Below are 25,921 nucleotides of genomic sequence, written 5' to 3' on the forward strand. Positions count from 1 at the left end.
GCTCTTTTTCAGTGAGAAGTAAGTTAGGGATTGTGTGGACACTTCCCAAAGTACTTGTCTTTGTTCCCTTTGGAATTATCAAGGTGTGCCATGGGTCCTTCTTTTAGCTAACTTCTTTCTTTGGGGTCTCAGGACCCCAAAGAACCACAGGCTTAACACTTGACTCTCCCACTTGTCCCAAAATTTTAGGGAAGTCTGGCTTTACTTTGCTCTTCCTTCTTGGGGTAAGGGGTCATGAGTAGTGCCCAGGTGGGGCACACAGGCATCCCAGGTGGGTGGTGAGGGTGGATAACTGTGAGTAATGTTGCACACTTTATAAAGTCTGATTAAACCTTGATTAACCCTGAGGAAGAGGGAGCTACCATCAGGCAGCTGATAGCACCCGAAACCCTGAAGACACTACTCAATGGCTCTGGCCTGTGGGCCTTTTTGCTATAGAGGAGCCTCCAGTCAAAATTGCCTTGGGTTCAAGGCAGATATGGTTTATTTGGTCCATGGCTCTGAGGTCAGGGCTTCCCTTCAGTTCTGTTAGCAAAGCTTGGGGATTTTGTGATTTCCCCAGGGCTGTCACAGAAGGAGGGCTTGAGAGCTTCAAGGTGTGGCCTTTCAGGAGAGATGTTCAGAAGGGACCAGGCAGCTGATACAACATCCCTCCAGTGCCACAGCACATGCTATGCTTGTGTTTTATCTCCATCTGTGCATCAAAGAATAAAAAAAAAATGTGTCCACTGATCGAAAGCCCAACTAAGATCACTCACTCTCTTGCTGCAATGGGATTGAAAGTCACTTCTCACAGGAGCCCTGTCCCTTTCTCTCCTTCCTCTATTGTTAAATAATGAATGTGTCTGCCATGTCTACCTTCCACTGAGCCACAGCTACAGGCCTGGCACTTTGAGGTGTTGTTTCATTTCTTCAATACAACCAGCCCTGACAGAGACCTCATGTTCTTTGGTATTCTTCAGGGAATTGCATTAGAGTTGCATGGACAAGTGTGTGAACTGAGACAGCTAATTAGAAGACCCAGCATTTAATCCTGGTTTTCTCTGTCTGCTGAATCCACAGTCCTGTCAAAACATCAGTTTGCTTCCTTCACAGACACTAGGTGGGCACCCACTGAGTGCAAGGCCTTCCTTGGCTGTGTGCAGATTCAAGAGCAAACACACACAGTGTCCTTTGCTCAATTTGCATCTGAGTTGTCATGGTCACCTCACATGGAGCAGAGGGGTGCACCCTAGGGATGATACAGGCCCATTCCACCAGACCCAGACTCTGATTTTACTGCCACCACCTCATCTCGAGACCTCAGTTTCCTTAGCTGTGAGAGAAGATGATAATGATAGTGTGCTCAGTTCTTAAGGCAGATTACAGGACGTGGTGTATCCTGGAGGCTTAGCATAGAGTCAGGTGCAGAGTAACTGTCCAGTACCTTAAATGGGGGGCACACTCCAGTGGCTTTCAAAGAGCTTAGCATTTTTCAATGACTGAGTCAATTCCCCTGGTTAAGAATAAGGTAAGTGACATCCTAAAAGCAGGCTGGGCTCTTGTTTTCTAGTCATCACCATATTTAAGGGCAAAGTGGAGGAGGTGGAGCTGCCTGTGGAGAAGGTGGACATCATCATCAGCGAGTGGATGGGCTACTGTCTGTTCTACGAGTCCATGCTCAACACCGTGATCTTTGCCAGGGACAAGTGGTTGGTAAGTGGTCCGCATGCTGGCCCTGTGTCACTCTGGTGGCTGTCTTGCCACATTTCTCGTGGCTTCCAGCCTGGGAGAAATATGAAAATGTCAGAGAGGAATGGGCTAGAGGATCACCTGTCTTTTCAAAGCACAAACGCTTCAGGGGATCGAGTGACCAACCCTGGTCCAATTGTACCCAACTGTCAGAATGTATAACATAGTAAGGTCTAACTTTGTCCTCTCGGGCTAGAGCAGAAACTCATTTGTTACAACTGCCAGAGTACCAGGGCTTTGCCTTGGTTTCTCTGAACCACAAGGCTGGTTCTCTGCCCCTCTTTGATTTGCCATCATTACTTCACTTGTCCTTTGAGCTCCCCTGGACCCTCAGATTCTCCCCTCTCCAAATAAACGTGGGATGTTCCTGCCATGTCCAGCTACACTGTCAGCCCACTGAGTGAGAAATGCTGGCAAGGGGGTGCTCATCCGGTGACTCTATGTGCAGTTCAAAAATGTGATGTCTTTGTCAGGTGAATAGATTACGAGACCCATTTCCCCACAATTCATCAACAGAAACCTGGAGGGCTTATGTTTCCAGACCGGGCAGCTTTGTACGTGGTAGCAATCGAAGACAGACAGTACAAGGACTTCAAAATCCACTGTAAGTCACATTCCAGGTTTTTGTTGCACTTTCATCATGGGGTGTGTGTGTTTGTGTGTGTGTGTGTGTGTGTGTGTGTGTGTGTGTGTGTGAAGAGTCCATGTCCTGGGATCCTTTCTGAATTCCTCTCTGGAGTCCTTCTCTCTGTTATCAAGGGTTGGAGCTCTACAGAGTGCATAAACAATGTGGCTGGTAAATCATCTTGGGGGTGAGAGCGGAGTGTGGCACCTGGGCAGTAGGGATGGTGTTTGTGCAGAGAACCATTATGTCTTACAAGTTAGAAGAGTATCTTCTCTCAGGCAAAAGAGCTCTGTGTGGTGGTACACGCCTATAGTCCAGCACTTAGAAGGCTGCGAAGGAAACATCGTAAATTTGAAGCTAGCCTAGATTACGTAGCAAGACCCCATCTTTCTCTCCCTATATCACTCCCAACAGAAGAGGCAGATGTAATAGGTAGCTCATTTCTATAATCTCAGCATTTGGCTGAGGCAGGAGGATTATCTCAAGTTCAATGCCAGCCTGAGCTACAGAGTAAGTCTCAAAACAAAAACAAATTTTAATAATCTTTGCCAATATTTTATTCTATTTCATTCTAAAAGATATATATCTTTGTGACATGGGCCTGGTATTTGGTGGAATGTTACCCAGTATATTCCTGTCAGGTGAGATGTGACCATGTCTCCAGGAACTGCACATGACAGAGGAACAAAGAGCCCTTTCAGCAACCCAGCACACCAGCATGCAAGTCAGAAGCAAGAGGAAAGAGGTCTAAGATGCACAAGCCAGTGTGTTCAGGTTTCTGCCCACAGGTTGGCCGTGGACAGTTCACAGCCTATTCATACGCCCTTCTGGAAGCTGAAGGGCAAAGGGCAAAGTTTAGAGTCCAAGTTCAGAAGGCAAAAATGAAGGAATGGCTTAAAACTCCATGCTCTGGAAACCTTCTAGGTCACTGTTATTTCTAATATTTAACCCCAAGAAAGGAGGACACAAGTCTCTGAATAAGAGTCAAGAGACGTGGGATGCCTTAGGGTGAATGTTGTGACACCTGCCCAACTCAGGATTTTGCACATGGGCTTTGCCATTTTCTGACTGAGCAACCTTGAGCTCGTTCCCCAACTTTGAGAGGTGATGTCTTCAATCTCAGTGATTCACAGGGGCTAAATCAGAATACACAGTCTGTGGTGTGTGTGGGAATAGAAACTTACTCTGCTCTGGACTCTCCCAAGCCTGCTGGCCTCTGGTGGCTTGGAATCTAGGCCATGCATCTTCCCATCAAAGACTGAAGAAGCGACTGAGAGGTCAATGGTGGTCAAGTGTATGTATAAAATGAATGCAGATCACACAAGAACTACATTTTGGGGCTTGCGAGTTGTAATTGTCCTGGGCAGCATGTAGAGAGAACGTACAAACACATTCTTCACTCACATCTACTTAAATATTTATTGTGCTCCTAGGACAGCTCTTTATGGAGCCGCCTTCTAGTTTCCAGAACAAATTCACCTCCTCCCCCTTCCCTCCCTGGAAGTAGTTGGAGAAGGCCCAGTTGGAAGTAGTTGGAGCAGGCACGTTGCAAGGAGCCATTCTGAACCCACGGAAGGAAGGGACAGTGGCTGCCACTTAGGGCCAATACAGAAATGGAGAACATATAATTTATTCTTGCAGTTCCTATCACTGTGTTTACAGTTCTGGAAAGGAGAAAGAGGAATCAACGACCAATCAAATAAAAACTGGTAACTGATGAACAAACCCAAAAGCCAGGCCCCGTTTCCCCCTATAAAGTGTTTACTTGTGAGTACTTTTTACAAAGGCTGACTATAGTTCTGTGGTAGAGGACTTACCCAGCTTCAGCCACCAGCACCACAAGAAAAAAAAAAAAAGAAACAAACAAACAAAAACGCAATAAAACAAAGGCAACAACAAACATCAGCAAAACCCTACACCCCCAAAGAACAAGATTCTAACATTTATACTTTATTTAGGATACAGCTAGGTTTCCTACTTAATTTTTTTTAAGATACATGTTTTTTTTAGGTAAAGGAAAGAGGCCCATTTACAGAAATATGTTTTTAAATAACAGCTTTTGGTTGCTGGTTACCAGGGGAACAGTTACAGGCAAATTTCAATTGGCCCATGAACCAGAAGGAACAGTGTGAACATAGGGTGGAAGAGTAAGGCTTGCCCATCCCTACAGAAAGTAAACTGTTAAGGCTGAAAGCTTTTTCCCCATCTCCTCTCCTTTTCCTCCTTTCCTCTTTCCCGCTCTGCCCCCCTCCTCCCTTTTCTCGGCCCTGTACATATAACAAAATACAGGTCCAACCCTTAGTGTATTGACCAGCTAAAGTGGGAAGGTGGAAGAAAGGGTCATGTGCCTTGCCTGCACTGGCTCGGAGTCTTCATGTTTTGTTAGATACAATAACCCATCAGAGGAATAGGCAGGCTGCCCTTGAATCTGAAAGAAGAGCAATCAGAGAAAACAGTCCCCCACTGCAGAGGCATATGGAGTCTCAAACTTGGGTCACTAATCCATCTCATTAATCTCCAGCCAGTGGAAGACCAGAGGGTGGGGCACCAGAACTGGCGTAGAGGCAGCCACACTGGCTGGGGGACTGAAGTATGGGCTCTCTTAGAAGGGCTGTTTGGTTTTTCCACTCTGGACTCCCTACATCCAGAGCTCTGTTCTTGGATCTATACAGTTTTTATGTGAGGAAATCCTCCCCCGCCCCTCTTGTTTGCTTTGCTCCTGGCAGCCTAAAATGCTCGAGGATAGTATATAAACACCTTCCATTCTGCATAGAGAGGCTGTAAATGGAGCTTCAAAGTACTCCTGTTCCCTGAGGCATTCTGAGCCAGCAGCCCTGGCCTTCAGCCCTCACAGAGAAACTCTTTCTCATCAGAGAAAGAGGAGGGGTAACTGCCTGCCGTGCTATGCACTATGCAATGAGTTTTCTGTTTGCTTATCAGGGATATGTATTTCTGTTTCTTTTGAGACATTCTCTCTCTCTCTCTCTCTCTCTCTCTCTCTCTCTCTCTCTCTCTCTCTCTCTCTCTCTAGGTTTATGTGTCTCTGTATCTCTCTCTGTCCTCCCCCTCCTGCTCCTTTTCCTCCTTCTCCTCTTCCTCCTCCTCTGTCTCCTCTCCTTTCTCCCTCTCTCAAGTTTTCCTTTGATTTGTCTGGGCGTGTTTTTCCATGTATGCATCCTGATTGGGGTTATTGTACAATGCTTGGGTCTGCAGGTTGATTACTATATCTGGAAAAAATGTAGGCATTATCCATACTAATGGGACTTTTTCTCTGTCTGATCGTTCTCACCTTCAGGGAGTTTCATTACACATGGGTTTGACATTATACTGTGGATGTTGGATTTTTTTTTTCTCACCCTGTTTAAGTTTGGGTTATTTTTATTGAACCAGTTTTAGGCTTATTGATTATTTCCTCAATGTGTCCATCCATTCCGCTAACAAGGTGATTACAGGCATTCTTCTTCTCTGACTACATGATTCTTGTTTAGAGAACTTCATTGGGCTTTAAGTTTCCCTCTCAGTGCACATCCTTTCCCCTCCCCCCAGGATTCCTTAGCATGTTTGTTACAGTTACTTTACAGTCTCTGTTGGTTGGGCAATTAGAGCATCTTTGCTATAGCTGAGCCTGGCCTATTCTTTCCCTTTAAATATTATCTTTTCAGTGTCTTGTAAGTCCTCGCTGATGATGGGTACTGATGCTGTACCCATCTTAAACAGCAACCCAGCCGGGGGTGGTGGCGCAAGCCTTTAATCCCAGCACTTGGGAGGCAGAGGCAGGCGGATTTCTAAGTTCGAGGCCAGCCTGGTCTACAAAATGAGTTCCAGGACAGCCAGGGCTATACAGAGAAACCCTGTCTCGAAAAACAAAACAAAAAAAGAAACAAACAAACAAAAAAAAAAAAAAAGAAAAAACCAGCAACACAGAGAGATGAGGGATAGTTATACCCAGCAAAGAGGCCTTTTCCTCTGACAGGCTTTGGGAATAGGGGTTTCAGTCAAGAGGCCTGTGGTCAGGGGCTTTGATGTGCTGTAATAGGATTTATTATGGTGTCTCAAGGTCTGTTTCAGAATACGTGTTAATCTGTCAACAAAAGATTTGTAAGCTCCTCTGATGTTACTGAGATAGGCACTGGCAGTGCTTTAACAGACAATGCATCCTCGAAATAGGAAATTAACACACCTGACTCACTTCCTCTCATCTCTGCTTCACTCTTGCTAAGAAGGCTAATGGGAAATGAATGGACAGCAGACTCCCCCCCCAACCCCAAAATGTTGTTTCTGAAATTGCTGGGTGCCCTGTCCCCAAATAGCTGGAGTGAGACCGTCTAACTAGAGATGTAAGACAAATATATTTGGCCCCAGGAGGGGTAGCTAGAAGAAGAGGATGCAAAGAAAGATAGCATTCCATTTGTGAATACCTTCTGCTTGAAAAGCACCAGGTCTAGCCCATGCTGTACCACATGGTGTGGGGACCAAGGACATGGAAGAGCCCACAGTAGCTGGAAGAGGACTCACAAAGGACATGAGCTCTTAAGCTCATGACTTCAGGACTCAAAAAAGACCTCAAAAAGATCAACCAGCATGAAAATTTCCCATCTCTGTGAAAGTCTAGCTTCCTGAGTCCACCATTTGGAGATCCTGGTCCAGTAGATCTGATCAGAGCCCAGCTTTTGCACTTTAAAAAGCATTGCAGATGATTCTAGAACACATAACCACTCAGCCAAACCCTCCCTTTTGCACATAAGACTAGAGAAGAGACTTGATCTGCACATGGCTTCCCATCTCCGTGTTTAAACCACATAATGAGGACTGCCATATATCAAGGTCTCTCTTTGTATATCTGGCACTGTCTCTGGTACTTTGCATACAGTGACCCATCAATGCTCATAAGGGCCCTGGTGGACTATCAACAGCTTCATTTTAAAGAAAAAGAGGCTGAGGCTGAGAGACACTCCATGCATTGGGTAAAATCATACAATAAGTGGAAGAGCACAAGTGTGAATTCCAGACACCCAGGCCATCTCTAAGGTCTGTGTTGACCACCTGTGAAGAACTTTTCCTGGAGGGACTGAAAGAACAGGTGCACAGCTATGGGGTTTCTCATGGAGGGGTGTAAACCTAAGGTAGGGTGTCTCAGTACATATGTGTCATCTGGAAAGAGGATGGATAGCTACCTCTAGATTCTTCCCACTGGATGGCTTCTTCTCTACAATGTGATGTATATATTTATGTATGTAGTATGTATGTATGTGTGTATCTACCTACCTACCTACCTACCTATCTACCTACCTACCTACTCACCCACCCATCCAATCCATCCTATCTATCTATCTATCTATCTATCTATCTATCTATCTATCTATCTATCCATCTATCTATCCATCTATCCATCCATCCATCCATCTATCCATTTACCCATCTATCTATTCATCCATTTACCCATCTATTATCTATCTATATTTATCTATCTTTTATCGATTGATTGATCTCCTCTATCATTTATATATCTATTTGAAGACAGAGTTTCATGTAATCAGGCTGGCTTCGAACTCACTATCAAACTAAGGCTGACTTTGAACTATTGAGTCTCCCACCTCTACCCCTGAGTGCTAGGATCAGAGCTATGTACCACCACACTTAGTTTTATGCAGTGCTGGCGATGGAACCCAAGGCTTCCTTGTGCCAGGCAAGCACTCTACCAGATGAGCTGCCTCCCCAGCCCCCACAATGTGGGTCTCAAGTTTGGCACCAGCCTCCAGTGATTGAATGGGCCATGACTGGCATCTTCCCTGCAGGCAGGAGCTCACTAGCACTTACCCTCTGGGAAATGATTGTTCTCCCTGACTGCTTCCCCCTACCCCAGAGATCTTTGTGTACCTTGGAAAAGAACAGCCATTCTTTCACTGGCCATTCTGTACCGCCCTCTTCCACACCCACGCTCTTCAATACACACACAGGGACCTGAGTTCCCCGAGGCCCCATTTGTGTGATGAACACTGAAAGAAAATTCACATTTAATGAGGTTTTAGACAGAAGCATCTTTACTTCAAAGCATTTCTAAGCCCCTCAGAATAAACAGATGAATGAGACCCAGCTTGCCAGTGACCAGAGCCCCTGCCCAGGCTCTCTCTTGGCAGGGAGAACTTTACATGTCCAGATATTGTTACCCCGGCACACAGCAGGAAGGTTAGGGGTCAGCTTGATGATTCCTAGGTTCGCGTTGATGTCATTGGGCTGGCGTGTAACTTTGGCTTAGGGTTTGTGCATGAGCCAGATGCCAACTTATCTGGGCCAGTTTTCTCATCTGTAGCCTGGAGGTGCCCTCCAGGGGTTGTTGGGTACATTAAGCAAAGGTAATTAATCAGTAATAGCAATTAGCACCAGCACTGAAGGGTGGTCTTAAGCCACCAGACTCACATTCACTTACCTACACCCTGAGTCTGCTTTCTTCCCAAAGCATTTCATGAGAAGCCCAAGCGGCCCAGAGCCCCATAAGAATGGTTGTCACCCACATAGGGTGATTTCTTATGCTATAAACCCTCAGTGAGTGCTTTTCAGCCCAATGACATGGAAAGCAAGTGAGCACTCTCCTGGATCCACCTGCTGGGCAAGCTGGGCTTCTGAGAGACCAGGGAAGGAATCTGCCCAGTACCCAGAGAGCATGCTATGGTGCCAGGTCTCAAGCATGACTCTTCATTGAAGAGTTAAGATTTCTCTCAGCTGCATTAAAGGTTCAGATGAGCCTTTAGGGGAGAAGACACTTAGGCAGAGGCCCAGGAACAAGAAAGCAAATGGCCTGGAGAGGAGACAGAAAGCACATGGCAGAAAAAGTAACACACCATGAGGGTAATGGCCCTAGCCTTGATGCCGTTCTTCTAGAGAACTTCTTGGGGCACGTTTCCAACCTGCCTGGCCTCTGCTGATCAGACAGAATGGGGTGTTAATGAGCAACTGGTTCACGACGAGGCTCCCCTTGCAGGGGAAGGATGCTTATAGTATTTTGATCGAAGGGAACAGAGGCTTCACCCTGCTCCCTTGTCTTAAGCAGGCTGCGCTGTAGCACCTAAGGGCTCGGGTGAGCTTGGAGGTCCTGCCGCCTGCCTTCATGACTTGGTTTATTTCCTCAGGGTGGGAGAATGTCTATGGCTTTGACATGACCTGCATCCGGGATGTTGCCATGAAGGAGCCCCTGGTGGACATCGTGGACCCAAAGCAAGTGGTGACCAATGCCTGTTTAATAAAGGTCTGGAGACTCATCAGGGTTGGGCCTGGGTATGCTAAGGACCTAGCTGTGCCACTCTGAATAGCAGAGTAATGTCAGTTCCTGCATGGCTTCCCACCGAGGGCACCAAGACCTCTTTGGTCAGAGCCTGGTGGCAAGTCAGAAGCTAGCGATCTTGCTGAGCAGAACTGCGGAGGCAACTCCAGGGTGGCACTGCTGGAAGTGGGGACCAAAGTGGTGGCCCTGGTGACGCAAGTGAGACTAAGGGGAGGAGAGTAAGAGACTGCACTGCTTGGGAGGCAGGAGGGATATGGAGACTCAAGATAGGTGGGCAATTCAGGGCTGAGTGTCTGTCCACCCTTCAGACCTCATGATACTGCCCGTCCAAGTACACATCAGGTTTGCGCAGACGTCTGCATCCCCATCCTGAAGCCTCCTCTTTGGTCTGTGCTCTAAACATTCTTTCTTACAAGGTTTTCTTCAATGCAGATGACTAACTGGTTAGCATCTTTGCTATACTGGTTTCTAATCCTCCTCCACAACTACCACCACCACCACCACCACCACCATCATCATCATCATTAAATATCCAAACATGCCTATTTAGAAAGAGTAACAATAAGCATTAAACCCATCCCCACCACTCTTCCCATCCCAGCTCCTCCAGGGAACCACCCCTGCTCAAGCCCAGGTTGATCTTTTCTGCTTTAGCACTCCTGTGTGCTAACGTATTATAGTGAAACAGATACAACTGATCTGTGACTGTCTCTAGTCTTTCAGGTTGAAAGGTGTCCACTTCATATGGTACAAGTTCATTTCCTGGTGCAAACCTGTGGCTCCTTATGTAAGCCTCACCAGCCCACCTGCCTCTCATTTTGCTGACACATCCTCTGCTCTGGGGCATCCCTTGTTTTCTGGAAGTTTGGAATTGGTGCCTTGAGGCACTTCTAGCAGAAATAAGGGGGCCAACTCGTGGTCTCCAAAGTTGAGGGGAAGTTTCGAAAGGCTGCTGTTTGCCTACACAAGGAACCCATTGTTTGGACACATGATCCACTGAAGCCCCTGGTCTTGACCACCCCTGTGGCATTGAGAAGGGCCACCTGATGACCCTCAGTTTGCACCATCCTGCCTAAGAGTTTGGCTTCCTGTCTGGGTGTTGGCCTCTCATTCCCAGGTTCACAGCACATCCTTTCCCCGGTACTGGCCTTCTTGGAACTCTAAAGAAGAACAAGGAAAATGAGGGAGGCTCACCCTCAGGCCAGGACACGCCCCTCAGAATTCAGAAGAGGTGCTGAGCTTCAGGGCTCAGGTCTCTGTTCCAGGAGGCTAAGGGAGGAGGGCAGAGAGCCCAAGGACTTCTCCAGCAACTTGGTTTGACTCTGTCTCAAAAACCAAAACAAGAAAGGGCAGAAATCCGCGCAGTGGCTCAGTGGTAGAGCACTTGCCTAGCACATGCCGGCCTCAGAGTTCAAACCCCCACCCCACTACCACAGACAGACAGACGGACGGACAGACTAATTTCAGAATATGTAGAAGTCAACAAGTGCTATTGATTTTCCGATATCACATGTAGCCATCATAGCTGCCATCAGTGGCTATGCGAAACAGCCTTAGCTTAGAGATAAATCTGTCTGTGTTCTGGGGCACCAGGTGGCCTTTTGCCCTTGTCCATTGCAATGTGGCCACTGTGTGTTGCCTGCTGGTGGCCTCACAGGTTGGTTAAGTTTTGCCCCATCCTCAGCCCCCTCTTTTTTCCTCCTCCTTGTTTTCCATCCTCCTAGATGGGTACCAGCAAGATCCTTGCCATGACCTTAGATACTGGGCATATTCACATGCCACGCAGCCAGACTAGATAAAGAAAGAGGCTGGGAAGGATGGGTGTCACATCTACTACCCTGCAACCCAGAAGTGCTCTGAATATGTCTTGGGACTACGGACTCCACTCTGTAGCGATGCCCCTTTGCCCACTTTCGCTGCTGCCCTGTGACCCTTCTTCCTCTCAGTGTTTCCTGAGATCGCTTGCCCCCCTCCCCCTGCCGTGCTCCCTCCCCACACCTCTCTCTCTCTTTGCAGCAGTATCTCACTGAGCCTTCTGGGAAAACACTTGCCCTTCTTCACACACTTAATTGCTGTTTTCATAGCTATTAACACTGCCGAGTGTGACACTTTATTATAATTAAGACTCTGCTTTGACCAGACTTCTGCCTGGAGACATCTATTTGTGACATTTTGTGACATTATTGAGAGGTGGGGTAACAGAGGCCAGGAGCTCTTCTGAAGCTTATTCCCTGAGGCTCCCTGTGCTATCTGGGGTTGCCTGAGGCCAAGGCAGTGAATTTTCTTGAGGTCTCAAGGGTACACATTCGAGACAAAGAACCCTTTCAGCAATAGCGCTAGGGCTCTGGAGCATCAGTGGGGATAACTGTGGCTGAGCTGTGTAACAGGATGTGCACCTGAGCCCTGGGCCTTTGTATCCCAAAGCAGCACTCGGTCTGATCTGACTCCCACAGATGGGACCCATCTGCCTCTGCTGTTGTCTCTATGATACACAGCTTCATCGCGCCCTTTGCCTGGAAGCCTTTTGTTCCCTCAGAGGCCCCCATTAAGATGCAAATGTCTCCAGGACCCATGGAACACTGTCAGCTAACACAAGATGTGACAGCTGACATTTGGTTGATGGATGGTCAGAGAGATTGTCTGGAGATAGGATTCCTGCTAGATGGTTTATGTGCATGGTGTGTGTGTGTGTGTGTGTGTGTGTGTGTGTGTGTGTGTGTGTGTATGTGTGTGTAACCATGAACCCAAGCTTGTTGCTCACTACTGGAAAGGCTAATAGTGCCAGAATAGGTTGTTAGGGCAAGGCAAAAAAAAAAAAAAAAAAAAAAACCCAAACACCAGCAGGATCATCTTGCCTTGGGTTTGCAGGCTGATATTGGAAACACAGGGCACGTGAGGTTAGTGGACTTCAGGACATAAGTCACTAGTGGTCTTCTCTGATGTGTAGACTGATGTTCGCTGTGGTCACTGGCTGTTTTAGGTTCTGTTATCCTGAAGTAAAATTACTGATTAGAAAGTCACTGCTGGGTATGATGGGAGACACCTGTAATTCCATCACTTGGGAGGCAGAAACAAGAGATCAGGGTTCAAGGCCAGCCTCATCTACTTAGTGAGTTGGAGACCAGCTTGGTCTATGTAAGACCCTGTCTCCAAAACAAAAAACCAAACCAAAGATAGCAAATCTATGACTCCTGTTTTTTTTAAATTCTTTTTTCCAAGAGAAGTTAATTCAGCAACTACAATTATAACATAACGTAGAAAGCATTGTTTCCCCCAAAGAATGGGAAAGAGGGCAAAGGGACTACTTTGCTGGAAGCCCCTTGGGGGGGGGGGCGTAGAGAAAAACACCTTACCTGGAGGGCCAGAGACAGGCAACTATAATCAGACTAGATAGTGAAATGCAATTTTCGCACAGCGGGGTGGCTTCATTCAGAGCGTCACTTATAGCAAAGCCCATGTGAAACCAGCAACACATTGATCGCTGCATAGCTTCCCAAATGAATGGTTTTAGAATCACCTAGAGGGTGTGGAGGTAGACGCTTATGTAAGTTCTCCCTAAGTAATGCACATGTATGGGTTTATGTGTCTGTGCATGCCTGTGTGGATGTGTGTGCACATGTGTTTATGTGCACAGTGACACACAAAAAAGTCATAGGTGGGGAGATTTATAAGTGTGTGTGTAAGTCAGAGGGAACCTCTGAAGGTTATAGACCAGGAGTGGCAGTGCAGTTTGTGTGTGTGAGTGAGTGAGTGAGTGAGTGAGTGAGTGAGTGAGTGAGTGATTGTGAGTGAAAAGCCAGGAAGGAAGGAAAGACTCCAGGAGGGGAGACCTGCTCTGGGAGGATGGTGAGCCTACGCCTGTTGGTGCTCAATTATATACCAAGGACACACAAGACAATGAAGTATAGCTTCTGTCCCCAGGAGGATCCATTCTAGTGGCAGGGGTTGAGAATGGAGGTGACGAGACCCCAGCATAAAAGCCAGAAGTCAAGTCAGGCTGGTGGCTGAGGATCACAAAAGAAAGATGCAGGGACCTTGAGAGGACCTGGAAGAGAAGGAGGCAGAAAGGCACCAAGTGCATACGCACACCCCCTGAATCACTGCTCAGCACCCCTGAGGCAGTATCTTGAGTTCTGGAGTTACAGGGGACTTGCGGATGAGGTGTGGCTTGGAGGGATAGAGAGGACTGAGAAAGTCTGTCAGACACTTTCCCTGAAGAGGGTTCTTTCCCTTGAAGAACCTCCTCAACCCCCCTGCACTCCTAGGCTGTGTCTCTGCTGAAGGGAGGGGGTGGGAATCAGCCTTGAATGCAGACAGACCCTACAGAGTCCCAGCAGGAGGGTAAAGGGTCTGATATGGTCAACATTACACGTTGGAAACGTTAGGCTGATGAGGGGCTGGATATCACAAGAGAAACAAGCAGGAAGCTGGGAGCAGGTCACACTTGGAGAAGGTTAAAGGGCCCACGTCAGCTGGAGTGGACATCCAATGTGCTCTGTGAGTGGAACTCAGGACAACGGGTCTGGGATCTTTCCATGACTTCTAAAAATGCTTGCATGTAGGCAGCACCGTACAGTATACACTGTGCTGTCAGTAAGGTCAAGATGGTGCTCATCATGATAGGAAAATTTACATCACCGATGGTGGTCCCTCTGACCCAAGACTCACCCTTCTGTTACTTCCCATTTTTCATCTTTGCTTTGGAACCTATGCAGTTTCCACCAAGTGGGAGGCTCCACCTGACCCTGCATCTCAGACTCTTGCTGCCAACTATTAGAGAGCTTCATTTTCTACTCTGGCATCTGCCCTCTTTCCAGTCAATTGGAGAGAGTGCTTCCCCTCCCCCAAGGGTAAAGAAGCCCTTTACCCACTGCCATTTTGTCTCTTTGTGGATCTTGTTGCTGGGCCTCTGGAATACTGCCTGGAGTCACCAGGCACACAGATGTCTGGTAATCTCCAGAGTCCCCCAGAGAGTGGTTCTTGCTACACACCCCACCACGAGGGAAGCTCTTCTTTGAGTCTCACCAGCCTCTGTCTTGATGCTTCTTAAGCCCCCAGTAGGATTTCCTGTCTCAGGACAGCCAATGATCAGCAGGTCCATCAGCATCCTTCCCACACAGAAGAACAGCACATGGGGAAGCGTCTCTCCATTATGCTTGCTTCCCGCACAACATCGATTTCCAGTCACTCTCCAGCTGAACTTGTGAGAATTATTAGTTCTTTGTGTTCTGCTTTCCCTGGTCCAAACTGAGACTTCCCACCTTGTGTTTTCCCTTCTTATTTATTTTTTAAACCCATTCAGCCTTATTATAAATGGTCAGTGGAACTTCCTTCAGTCCGTTATGCTTAGCTCTGAGGAAACACTTGGTGTTCCTGACTTGAAGAACTTGAACACACACACACACACAATGGAGGTGGCTGTTGGATGAGTCTTCTGATTCCTGGGGGGCCTTGCTGTTTTTATTCTTGGCCCCTCCAGGTAATAAAGATGCTGACCATGGGGGCCCCACACTTTGTGAATAACTGGAAGAAGGTAGCAATTTTCGATTGGCCACCAGAAGCCACTCCGACTTGCTTTAGGGACACGTGGTCTCCTAAATCACTCATGTCTCAATCTTCAGCCCCCGTAGTTTCCTCCCCCAGCACACGTACCTTCCTGGTTCACTTCTGCTTGGATGTGGATTCAGTTCCATTTGCATCATTCTCCCCTAGCATTCTGCACCTTAAGATGGAGGAGGTAGTTGGAAGGGTGGTGGGTGCACCTGGAAGTCACCCCAAAGTAGTGGCTAATCAAGTTTCTCTAGGGGTTGAGGCTACCGGGCCCTGGCATGGTAGAGGTTTTAAGCCTCTGGCTTCTTTCTCCTCTGGGCTGCAGGAAGTGGACATTTACACTGTGAAGACGGAAGAGCTGTCCTTCACGTCTGCCTTCTGCCTGCAGATCCAGCGCAACGACTATGTCCATGCCCTCGTCACCTATTTTAATATTGAATTTACCAAGTGCCACAAGAAAATGGGTTTTTCTACAGGTGAGCTCGCTACTGGATTTCTAGAACTTTCACTCCGTGCTTCCTTGTTCATGGTGTCTCTTCACAGTAACTAAGACTCATGATAACCCACCGATCCATTCATCCATAAATAGGTTTGCTTATTCATGAGAATAGAGTCTGAGACCAATTACCTCCCTCCCAAAGATTTCAACTCTCAACATCAATATACTCACTGAAGCCCACATTTCCAACACACGAGCTTTGGCAGACACATTCAGACCATGTCCTCTGCCCAGTCTGCCTTGAGAGGTGCCTCATAGCCTTTGGTCCTGGCAGGGGAGGGCTCCATGATTTGGCCCTAGCCCTCCAGTGGGTGCTCAGACTTCTCCTTTCTTGGCATACCCAAGCTCTTTCCCATCACTCCTATGTACAAGACGGTCACCCTGAGCTCCCTCCAATGCCTTAGGCTCAGGGGACTTCATCGCCAGGTCACTGCTTCTGCATGTTCATTTGGGAAGTGACCCAGTAATAAGAGGATCCTTTATCAAAGGGAACTTGTTACCCCTTTGTTTCTGTGGTAGTCTACTTAAGTTGCCAGGATGAAGGTCCACAGGTTGAGTGCCCTCTAAATGAGTTTCTAGTGGCAGAGAGAATGTTCAACTGTACGCAATTATTTATTTCTTAGATATGTGGGGATGGAGATTTTTTTTTAACCTGTGGACAGGAGGCAGAAGACTCCTGATATCCAATATCTGGCCAGATGTGGTGGTGCACACCTTCAATCCCAGAACTTGGGAGGCAGAAGCAGGTGGATCTCTATGAATTTGAGGTTAGCCTTGTCTACATAGTGCTTTCTGGGCCAGCCATGGATTTGTAGTGAGACCCTGTCTCAAAACAAACAAACAAACAAACTCAAACACACTTAAAACATCCTGCCAAAGTACAGAAAGTCTTGCTTTGGATTCAGTGGTTTGTTTTTTGTTTTTTTTTTTTTTTTTGACTACAAAGACTAGGGTCTCCTGGGCTGTATCATCTGGGCCAGGACTGGTACTCTCTTGCCTTTGGAAAAACTAGAGATGCCCCTGATCTTGGCCATTGTTGAAGGCAGTCCTCCTTTAAGGACCAGGAGGTGAGCTGAGCTCTTTTTCCCCTTGGGCAGGAACAGCCTGGAGATTCTGCTTTAACTTGAAGTACAAAAAGACTCAGTATAGCAATGGACAGGGAGAGTGAGTACGGAGGGTTGGAAGTGAGGCAGCAGTAGCATTTAGCTTTGTCTCTCCCATCTTCAGATGATGCTAGATCCAAGAGTACCCTGTGGGTGATGAGCCAGTGGGGGCATACTGGGAAAAAACTTTAGGTCTCTAAAACTTGAGTCCTAGTAACTCCAGTCTTCGTAAGGCTCCTCTGCCTATTGAACTTCTGTCTAGAGGTGATTCCCTGGCTCTGTGGTGGCAGGGTGACATTCTCATGGCCCCATGAGCAGGAGATTTGGTTAAAGCTCAGGAAAGACTCAAAACTGTTGCCTCTGGTTCCTTCAAGAAGGTAAGGGCTTGAAGTGTCTAGCCCCAAGCTCAATCTACTCTGTCTATTGACTATCCACCCTCATTACCCTGCCTCTGAGATACTATCAAGCCATAACCCCTCTTGGTTTTGCAGAACTCCATAAAGCTGGGCTTAGGAAGGATGCTTGTAGTCCTACAAGTCTCTGATTCCTGTGTCTTGTACAGTGACTTGCAACATGTAGTCTGTGGACTATAGCCCCAGCATCACTCCTATCTAGGAAGGCATCACCCTAGATCATCAATTCAGAAACTCTGAGCATCGCCCAGTTATCTGTACCTTGGCAAAACCTCCAGTTGGCCATGATTCCTACTTGAGTTTGAGAAGCTCTGCTCTCCTGCAAGTCCATCTTGAACAAGGCAGTTGAGAGTTGAGCTGAGCCTGATTCCCCTCTGGTAGGCCAAGCCTGTCTCCTCAGCAAGGCATGCCCTCTGCACTCACCAAGTCTCCATACCTCTTGTAAACGGTGATCCTGCTGGTTGAGAGCCAGAGGAAACAGTGTGGTCAGTTCATCTCTTGGTCTTCTTGGGAGGTTAGAATCAGTTTTGTTTCTAGTGTGTCAATGACTTCTTTATTAGACCCTATGGACTTGGCAGTGGACTCTACTCAGACTTTGCAGTCTCTCCCTAGCACAGGGATTTCTTTTGGTTTTTAGGATCACAGGTGCATACAAGTTGACCAACCCCAATGTTTGTTTCAAGGCAGCCCATCACAATTGGACCACCCACACATGACTCACTTTTGGCTTATTTGTTTATTAATATAATGAGTACTCATGAACTCCCCCAACTCAATAACTAGGATGGAGATGAATTATTAACTAGGATGGAACTAAATTATTAACTACAATGCAAAGAGTAGCTAGAAATAAATTTATTATTATTTCTGTTGGAATGTAAGTGCCCGAGTTGTTGAGCAAACTTAATTAAAATATAAATATCAGCTAAAATGGATAATGAATAAATGATATATGGCTATATTTATAATTAATAAATGTAAATAAACTAATTCATACTCACAGAAGAACTCCCTGCAAGCCCACCTCAGAACTTAGTGGCTTAGATGCTATGAATCTCTCTCTTTTTTTTTCAAAATCTAAATGTCCCACTTCTAGTCATCCAACCAATAAAGCGTCTAGATGAACATTTATCCTAAATTAAGTGTTCCTGTGTCCTGGCTATGGTATAAAGAGTTTTAACACAATCATGCATGTGTGAAACCAAGATATTGGTTGTGGGAGTTTGTGGACTCGTTCCTCCCTCCCTGGCAGGCGCCCCTCCCTGCTGATTCCCCACTGAGTTTTCCATGTTAGACTCAGCGCAGCCAGCTCTGGGGGACCCACTCAAAACAGCAAATCACATACTGTGTAGCTCAAAAATGATGCCCGCTAATGGTTCTGGCTGCTTTACAGCATCAGGCAGAAGCTATCTCATACAGGCAGAAGCACCCAAGGCTCCAGGCTCTGCCAGCTAGGAACACAGCTGTCCCTGTCCCCTTGAACTCCTACTATGTGGCTGTGGGAGGAGATCTGGTGCTGCCATGCAGTCCAGGAAGGCTGTGGGGTGGGTGGAAGCAGTGGCCCTAAAAGAAACTGACTTCAAACATTAGTTTTTCCAAGGTAGGATGATCAGCACCAGAAACGACCTTGAGCTGGAGACTTTGTGGGTCTCGAGCAGCTTCTCCCAGATTTACCACCCCGTGGCACTGAGTCATTTTCCAGGTCAAAGCAGTCTCTCAGCACACAGTCTTTCATTTCCAAAATGTTCACTAGGCAATGCAGCTCTAAATGCGCAGCTAGAACAATTATTATATCCTACAAAAAAAAATACTAATCACTTGGCCACTAGGAAGTGAAAGAGGAAGCACACTTCTCTTCCTTAACATACAGGAGGAGAACCTTAAGAGAGGCCACTCTCACTGGCTCTCATGGTTCCCTGCTGTCCCTCCTCACCCAAGACCAGAGCTCCCAAAGCTCTGCTTGCACTGTCCACTACTTAAGGTCTTCTAAGGGTCTAGGATCTTCAGGGAGGATGGGGGTGGGCATGCAAAGCTGTGCTCACCTTGAGCATTGTTGGACAAATTCAGAGCGACACCTGGCACATAACTGACATCCAAAGGCGTTTGAACGCCTGTTGTCATATTTGCAGCACTGCAGATGTTCACCCCAAAAGGCAGAGTGAAAGTCCTCAGTAATCTACAAGCAGGGTGGCTGGGCTGACACCCAGAATCTTCCCAAGAGGAACTCGTCCTCATAATGACTCAAAGCTGTGCCATCCTGGGTTATGGGTTTGGGCTGGGGAGGGAGGAAAGCTTAATCACCAATTGAGAGAGCTAGAGACATTGTGCATAGCCTCATCTTCACGGCACAACCTGAGTGCCACCCTGCATACTGCAGCATTCCAGATATAACCTGCATGTTCCAGGGCACCAGAGTCAGGTAGTGTGTCTTTGAGGGCATCCCTCCATGTATGGACGGACACTTGAGCACCAGTTCGTGTGATAACGCACCACCAGCTGCCATGGCTTAGCAGGTCCCTAATGTGGTTTTGTTATAACTAATAGTTTGTAAGTGGAGTGTCCCTATGATTCAGCTTTCAATTAGGGATGCTTTGGCAAGCAAAAGGGAGATCGAGGGATGACTGTGCTCCACAAACAGACAGGAACCATGTCTGCAGGCACAGAGGGATATCTAGTCCCTCTTCACTATCTCAAATATCATGTCATAAGTCTACAAATGATGGAGACAGGATGGTCTGTCTGCTCTATGTATCCCACATTCCCAGTCTTTACTGTACTAACACAGGAGCATAGGGAGGAGGCTTGCTTATCCTTCATGCTGAGGAGGCTTCCAGCATGCTAGCTGACTCCTGGTGGCATGGGAGTTTCAGGGTCAGAGTACAAACCTGCGGCAAGGAAGACTCTAGGACCAGGCCCTTTTGTTCTTCCCACAAAAGAAGACAACCATTTTAGCTATGGGGGCAGGTATTCTGTCTTGCCATATCTGTCCCCTATGTGTCCCACCTTCCCTGAATCATTGAATTAAAAATGCAAAGTGGATCTAGGAGATCTAGGAATTACAGTACTGCATGAACAGAGAGGAACTATGTCCACAAGCATAGAGGGATATATGGTCACTCTTCACTGGCTATCTTACCCATACAACACTACAGGGGATAAATATCATGCCATAAATCTACAAATGATAGAGATAGGATGCAAGCCTTTAAATTCTTCTGTTTCTATGGGACACGGTGGAAAATTCAGAAGAGAAACCCTGAGACAAACTGTGGCCACTGGCTCCACTATGAAAATGATATGTTTGGGGGAGGTTCTTAATCTTTTGAAACAATGTTTCTTCTACCCAGGGATGGCATGCATGCTTTGGGGCCACTCACTGGAGGCAGACTGGCCTCGCTGGCCAGCAGATGTAAGCCAATGAAGCTGGAAGGTTTCTTATTGGATGAGAGAGGAGGCAGTTTGACTCCCCTTCACTGAAGGTCTTTATGAACAGGAGAGACACCTGCCTGAGTGGGCGGAGGTGGAGATGGGGGCGAGGATGCTGTCAGTCACACTCCGGCATTCCGCACTCACAGCCAGAACTTGTCTTTTGACAGTTTATTTAGAGGTAATTGGCAGCAGGCGTGCTGAGAGCAGGTGGTCTGCCATCAGCAGCACACGCCTTGCAGGCTGGGTGCTAGGTGGGCTTGAGGCCCAAGCCTCTGCAAAGCACAAGCTGTGTGTGGCATCTCATCCCTCCACTCCCCCTCCAGATGCTTTGTCCTGTGACCTTGAGTTTTCATTGATTCCCAAATGCACACACAGAAGTCTGCTCTAGCCTCTCTCTGACCACTGACATTTGATAGAAGCTAGCTCATTGCAAACAACAAGGGGGCGGGGGAGGGGGAAAGGCCTCTTTGCTGTCATTAAAATAGATCTTGGGGTTTTTGAAAGATCTCTGAGGTCACCCCAACTGACTTGACGCATGACAGTTGAACTTATTTTCAGTGGTGTCCTCAACACCTGGGAAGGAGCCAGTAACTCAGTTCCTACGACTGTGAGGCAGCAGCTTCGTTTCTTCCTGCACTTGCACTTCTGGGTCCTAGTAATTCCCAAAGCCACGTTTAAGGCACTTATAAATCTCCCGTGCAACAGTCTCTGATGTGCCCGAAGGGCACCCCTGTCCTTCCCAACTCCTGTTGCTGTTCATGTTGGTTTTAAGCAAGAAGAAAAGTCCACTGAGGGGAAGACAACGGTCTAAGCCAAGAGGAGTTCACTATAAAGTGAGGCTTCTGCAGCCCACAGGTTTCAGTTGAGCATCTTTGGGCACATCACACATCATGGGATGCTGAGCTTTGGGCGCTTGACACTGTCCACTTGCCACTAGACTCGATGCTTCTAGATTTAACATGGAGAGAGCTTAGCAGTGCTAAGCAAGGCTGGCCTGGCCCCACTCTCTAGGAGCCTAGAGAGGATGCAAACAATTGAGAGGGAGACGTTTACTCTGAAGCTGACCAGACATTGTGATGACGTCAACTCTGGATGCCCTTGGAGTGCTGGATTTAGGTTAGAGTGGTCCAGGAAGGCTGGCCTTGAAGGAAGAGGATGTTGTGGGTAGGAAAGGAAGAGCACTCTTCAGGCAGTCACTGCCCGAGAAAAGGGCTGCATCCCAGGACACAGGACCCTCCCAGTTAGCTGGAAACTACATGGAATTCAGTGATAAATAACACAGAGGTGTGCACATCATAATGGTCTTGAATGATGCAGGAGGGGCGATCTCTGAAGTAACACTTCCCTCGCTCCCATTTCGTTCTGGTACTGTTGGGAAGGCAGGGCTGGAATCTTATACCAGGACTGGATCAAGGTGCTGGGTACCTCACAGGGCAAGCTCATAGGCAAGGGAGGCTATCTGAAGGAGGGAGGGGTAAGAAAGGGGGTGTCGGTAAAGCTGGGAAACTGGCTGAGCTGTAGAGTTAGCACCAATGATGTCATAAGTCTAAAATGATGGAGACAGGATGGCCTGCTCTGTACATCTTACACTCTGTACATCTCTACTAACACAGGAGCACGGGGAGGAGGTTTGCTTATGCTAATGAGGTTAGTTGTTGAGGGAGCTTCAAGAATACCAGCTGCTTCTTCTCTGACTCCTCACTAAGATCTGTCTGTCGGGCTAGGGTTGGGATGGGAGGTCAGGCATTGGGCTGAGTCGGGAGTTCTGGGTCTTGGACCTGAGCCCTGAGTGTTGGGATGTGGGCAGAAATCAGAGGCCTAGGTTCTTGGCTTCAACTGACTCTTGTTCATCTCTGACTCTCTCTCTCTCTCTCTCTCTCTCTCTCTCTCTCTCTCTCTCTCTCTCTCTCTCACCCATCTCCAGCCCCTGATGCCCCCTACACCCACTGGAAGCAGACTGTCTTCTACTTAGAAGACTACCTCACTGTCCGGAGAGGGGAGGAAATCTATGGGACCATATCCATGAAGCCAAATGCCAAAAATGTGGTGAGTCTAGGAATCCCTGCATGGCCAGGGCCAAGGGAAACACAGAGTTGACTCTTAGGGAGCTCTCAGAAGTCACCCACCTAGTCTAATGCCGTGTGTACAAATGGACAAACTTCTAGGGGAGGCAGACAGCAGCTGTGTTTGCAGGTGGCCAGGCCTAATTGGGTGACCTCAACTTTGACTCTTCCAAACTCCAATGGCTAGAGTCTTCTGACTCAACTCAACGTTGACTCTGAACTCAACCTTGAGGACAGCTCCTGGAAGCTCCCAGGAGAGCCTTTGAGAATAGATGTTGTATAAATGGGTTCTGCTTCATTTAGGGTGAGTTGAGCCAGGAAAAGCAAGTGTCTGGTTTATTTCTCCAGCTGGCCTGGTGGGACCTTTCTGAGATGCCTCTGTATCTGCACAGATGCTGAAGGTCTGCAGGGTGGTTGAGGGTAATATCAAGGAAGACCCACCGACCTCAGTTACTGCCTGGATAAAAGCCAGGGCTGCTTTCATGTGAGGACAGGAAGGCTTAGGTTAGCTACCAGAGCCCTTTCTGTGAGGAGAATGGGGTACCAGGATGGTTTCCTGAGGACTGGTCTTGGAGTCCCCCTAGCTAGAACTCCCATGGCTACCTTTCCCCATGGCACCATGAGAAGTTCTGTGCCTGGGAAGGGCTACAATCTCCTACCCAGACTCATTCTGTGACCCTTTGCTCTTTCCTCATAGCGAGACCTCGATTTCACAGTAGACTTGGATTTTAAGGGACAGCTGTGTGAAACATCTGTATCTAATGACTACAAAATGCGTTAGCACACGTGGGAAGCTGCGGAGAGCGAGCGAGAAGAGGCACTCACTTCAGTCTGCCACGCTGCCCCAAGGAATACTGTTAGGAGGACCACACTCGACAACCAGAGCTTTCCACTCTGCCTTGAAGATTGGCGAACTTGCCCAGGGCTCTCCTGGGCCCCCGCCATCACAGGGAGCCTCCAGCTCCTCTGCTCTGCCCCTGGAGCCCTTCACAAAGGCTTTGTTGTGGCCTTCCGTGCTATGGCTGGGGCTCTGAGGATGGAAGCCTACCCATGTGCCCCCATTGTTCTCCTAAACCGACTCTCTGGATCTTCCAAGTTTTGCATGCTGCAGACATCTAGGACAGGTTACTTCTGCTAGAACCTGGAGACATAGTGTCTTTGATAGCATAAGCCAGATTTTCTGTCTGTGTGGTGGTGCGTGTGAGTGTGTATGCGTGTGTGTGTGTGTGCCTGTGTGTGTGTGTGTACAGCATATATATTAATTTACTTGCCCACCAACATCTGTATATGCATGCATATACAACTAAGTGGGCATACTTGGGTGTTCATTCTGAGTGTGTGTGTGTGTGTGTGTGTGTGTGTGTGTGTGTGTGGTGAGTACGTGTGCCTAGAATCTATATTACTCTCAGAGGAGGTTCTGTTGCTTTTGAATAGGAATTTGTTTCGTGATTAGTTTTCCCCCCATCCTGATCCCGTAACAGATGTTACACAGCTATGAAACATTCTGTGGACTAGCTCTGGTCTCGTTCTGACTAGACTGTGGCTCTGAATCCTGAGCACATTCCACGGGCTCTGTCGGCGCTCAATAAACACACATGAGAAAGAAGCAATGGGTACCTCTTTCTTTCCCTGATGCTCCAGAGGGTAAGGGTGGGTGGAGGGGGACGGTGGGTAGTAAGAGGCCACAGGAGGACAGAAGATCATGGGGCATAGCTCCTACTAGTGTTTATATTTGTTCATGGAAAGTACACTCCATGGAAGGAGCACCTGATAAGTCCCTTAGTCTGAACACACCTTTCTGTAGATACCTAGGTCCTGCCCTGAGGAGACAAATGGGTCCTGGAGCTGTGGAGTTGAGGGTGCTGGGAGGGGGGATAGAAAGTGACCAACAGTGCTTTCATGTAGCCTGGAAGCCTCTTGTAGTCTGAACACATACAGAGAAGCTTCAGGCCTGCTCTGCATATGGAAACAGTATTTCCACAAGATAGGAAGATGTGCTTTGATAGACTTGGCAGAGTGCTTGGTCTTTGTTTCTAGGTTATTCTTTGGCCTCTGGAATGTTAGTCTCACGTTCGTAGTCTCCCATAGGAGAGACATTCCAAGTGTTGAGGAGCAAAGGGGCTCATTGAAAGATGGAGTCCTTTGTGGATTGATGGCGCCCAGGAGATGCAGAGGGGAGCCTTGGCTATGCAGGGGAAAGGCATACCAGTGAAGAATTGCTTCAGGTGGGACTGTCTGAATAGAATGGGTTACAGGAGGTGGTGGCAGGGACCACAAATCCCAGCATGGCCTGACTCTATGAGAGGCTCCCACAACCCTCTCCAGAACCTCAGCTTCCAATCTCTTGAGCACCCTACTAGAGGGATTTTAACACTTTTCTCTGATAAAGGCCAGCCCAAAGGCTATCTATCCTAGAGTGGAAGGAGCTGCATAAAGTCTCTGTCTCATAAAGTCTCTGCATGGAGAGTCCTCGATTAATAACAAGCAACCCAACGGTAGTGTCTCTTTCATTTCTAGAACTCTATTCGGAAATTTGTCAACTTCCCCAAAGCCTTGGAAGATACAAACAAAATCCTTATCACCCACTGTGTAGCTGAGGTTGGGACCCAGAGAGGAACCACAGAGTTTGTGCAGAGCTGAACCAGGCTTGAACCCATTTCCGCACGCCCTTCCCTGCCCTGGGCTGATTCTTCAGAACCTCGACCTAAACAGTCACACTCTTGCTGTCTTTAGAAAAAACACCAGTGAGAATTATATAATTTAATTCGTATATGCCAGACAAGAAATGCAAAGAAACTTAAGAGAGGGACAAAACCTTGGGTTAGAAAAAGAAATTTAAGCGAAAAGGGACATTCTGGGGACAGGAGAGGGAAACCTGCAGGACTATCAACTGTTGTACTAAGCTCTGGGCCTCTTATCCCGAGGCCTCTGAGATAAGCCTGGAAGATAAGCTTCCAAAGACTCTGGCCCAGGGGAAGCCATCAGCTCACACTTAGCAAAGACTCAGACATCATGTATTCTCTAATCAAAGGATTTTCCAAGAAATAATTGTTAGCTACGTAATGGGCCCGACTGGGGTACTTTGAACCTCTGAGCCCACAGGAACTTGATGGGACTCCCTCACCCTCTTAGTCTCTGGTAGATTTGACTCACTCTTGCAAATCCCAAGAAATAGTCACTCGGCTTTCCTTCGTGCTGGCTTGCCTGAGTCCCCTCCCTGAGAGTGTAC

General features: G+C 47.6%; 1 protein-coding gene across 1 annotated transcript in view; it reads left to right on the forward strand.

Moving 5' to 3' along the window:
- Positions 1 to 24,278, forward strand: part of Prmt8 (protein arginine methyltransferase 8) — an 81,963-nt gene extending 57,685 nt beyond the window's left edge. The window contains exons 5-10 of the mRNA XM_021165307.3: positions 1,553 to 1,695; positions 2,248 to 2,335; positions 9,484 to 9,599; positions 15,511 to 15,661; positions 22,554 to 22,675; positions 23,390 to 24,278. Of these exons, the coding sequence (XP_021020966.1) occupies positions 1,553 to 1,695; positions 2,248 to 2,335; positions 9,484 to 9,599; positions 15,511 to 15,661; positions 22,554 to 22,675; positions 23,390 to 23,473 (704 nt within the window). The 3' untranslated portion in view covers positions 23,474 to 24,278. The remainder of the gene's footprint in view (positions 1 to 1,552; positions 1,696 to 2,247; positions 2,336 to 9,483; positions 9,600 to 15,510; positions 15,662 to 22,553; positions 22,676 to 23,389) is intronic.
- Positions 24,279 to 25,921: the final 1,643 nt, after the last annotated feature.

This window comes from Mus caroli, unplaced genomic scaffold (genome assembly GCF_978045245.1).
Source record: "Mus caroli unplaced genomic scaffold, Mus_caroli_1 scaffold_7, whole genome shotgun sequence".
In the NCBI taxonomy this organism is placed as follows: domain Eukaryota; kingdom Metazoa; phylum Chordata; class Mammalia; order Rodentia; family Muridae; genus Mus; species Mus caroli.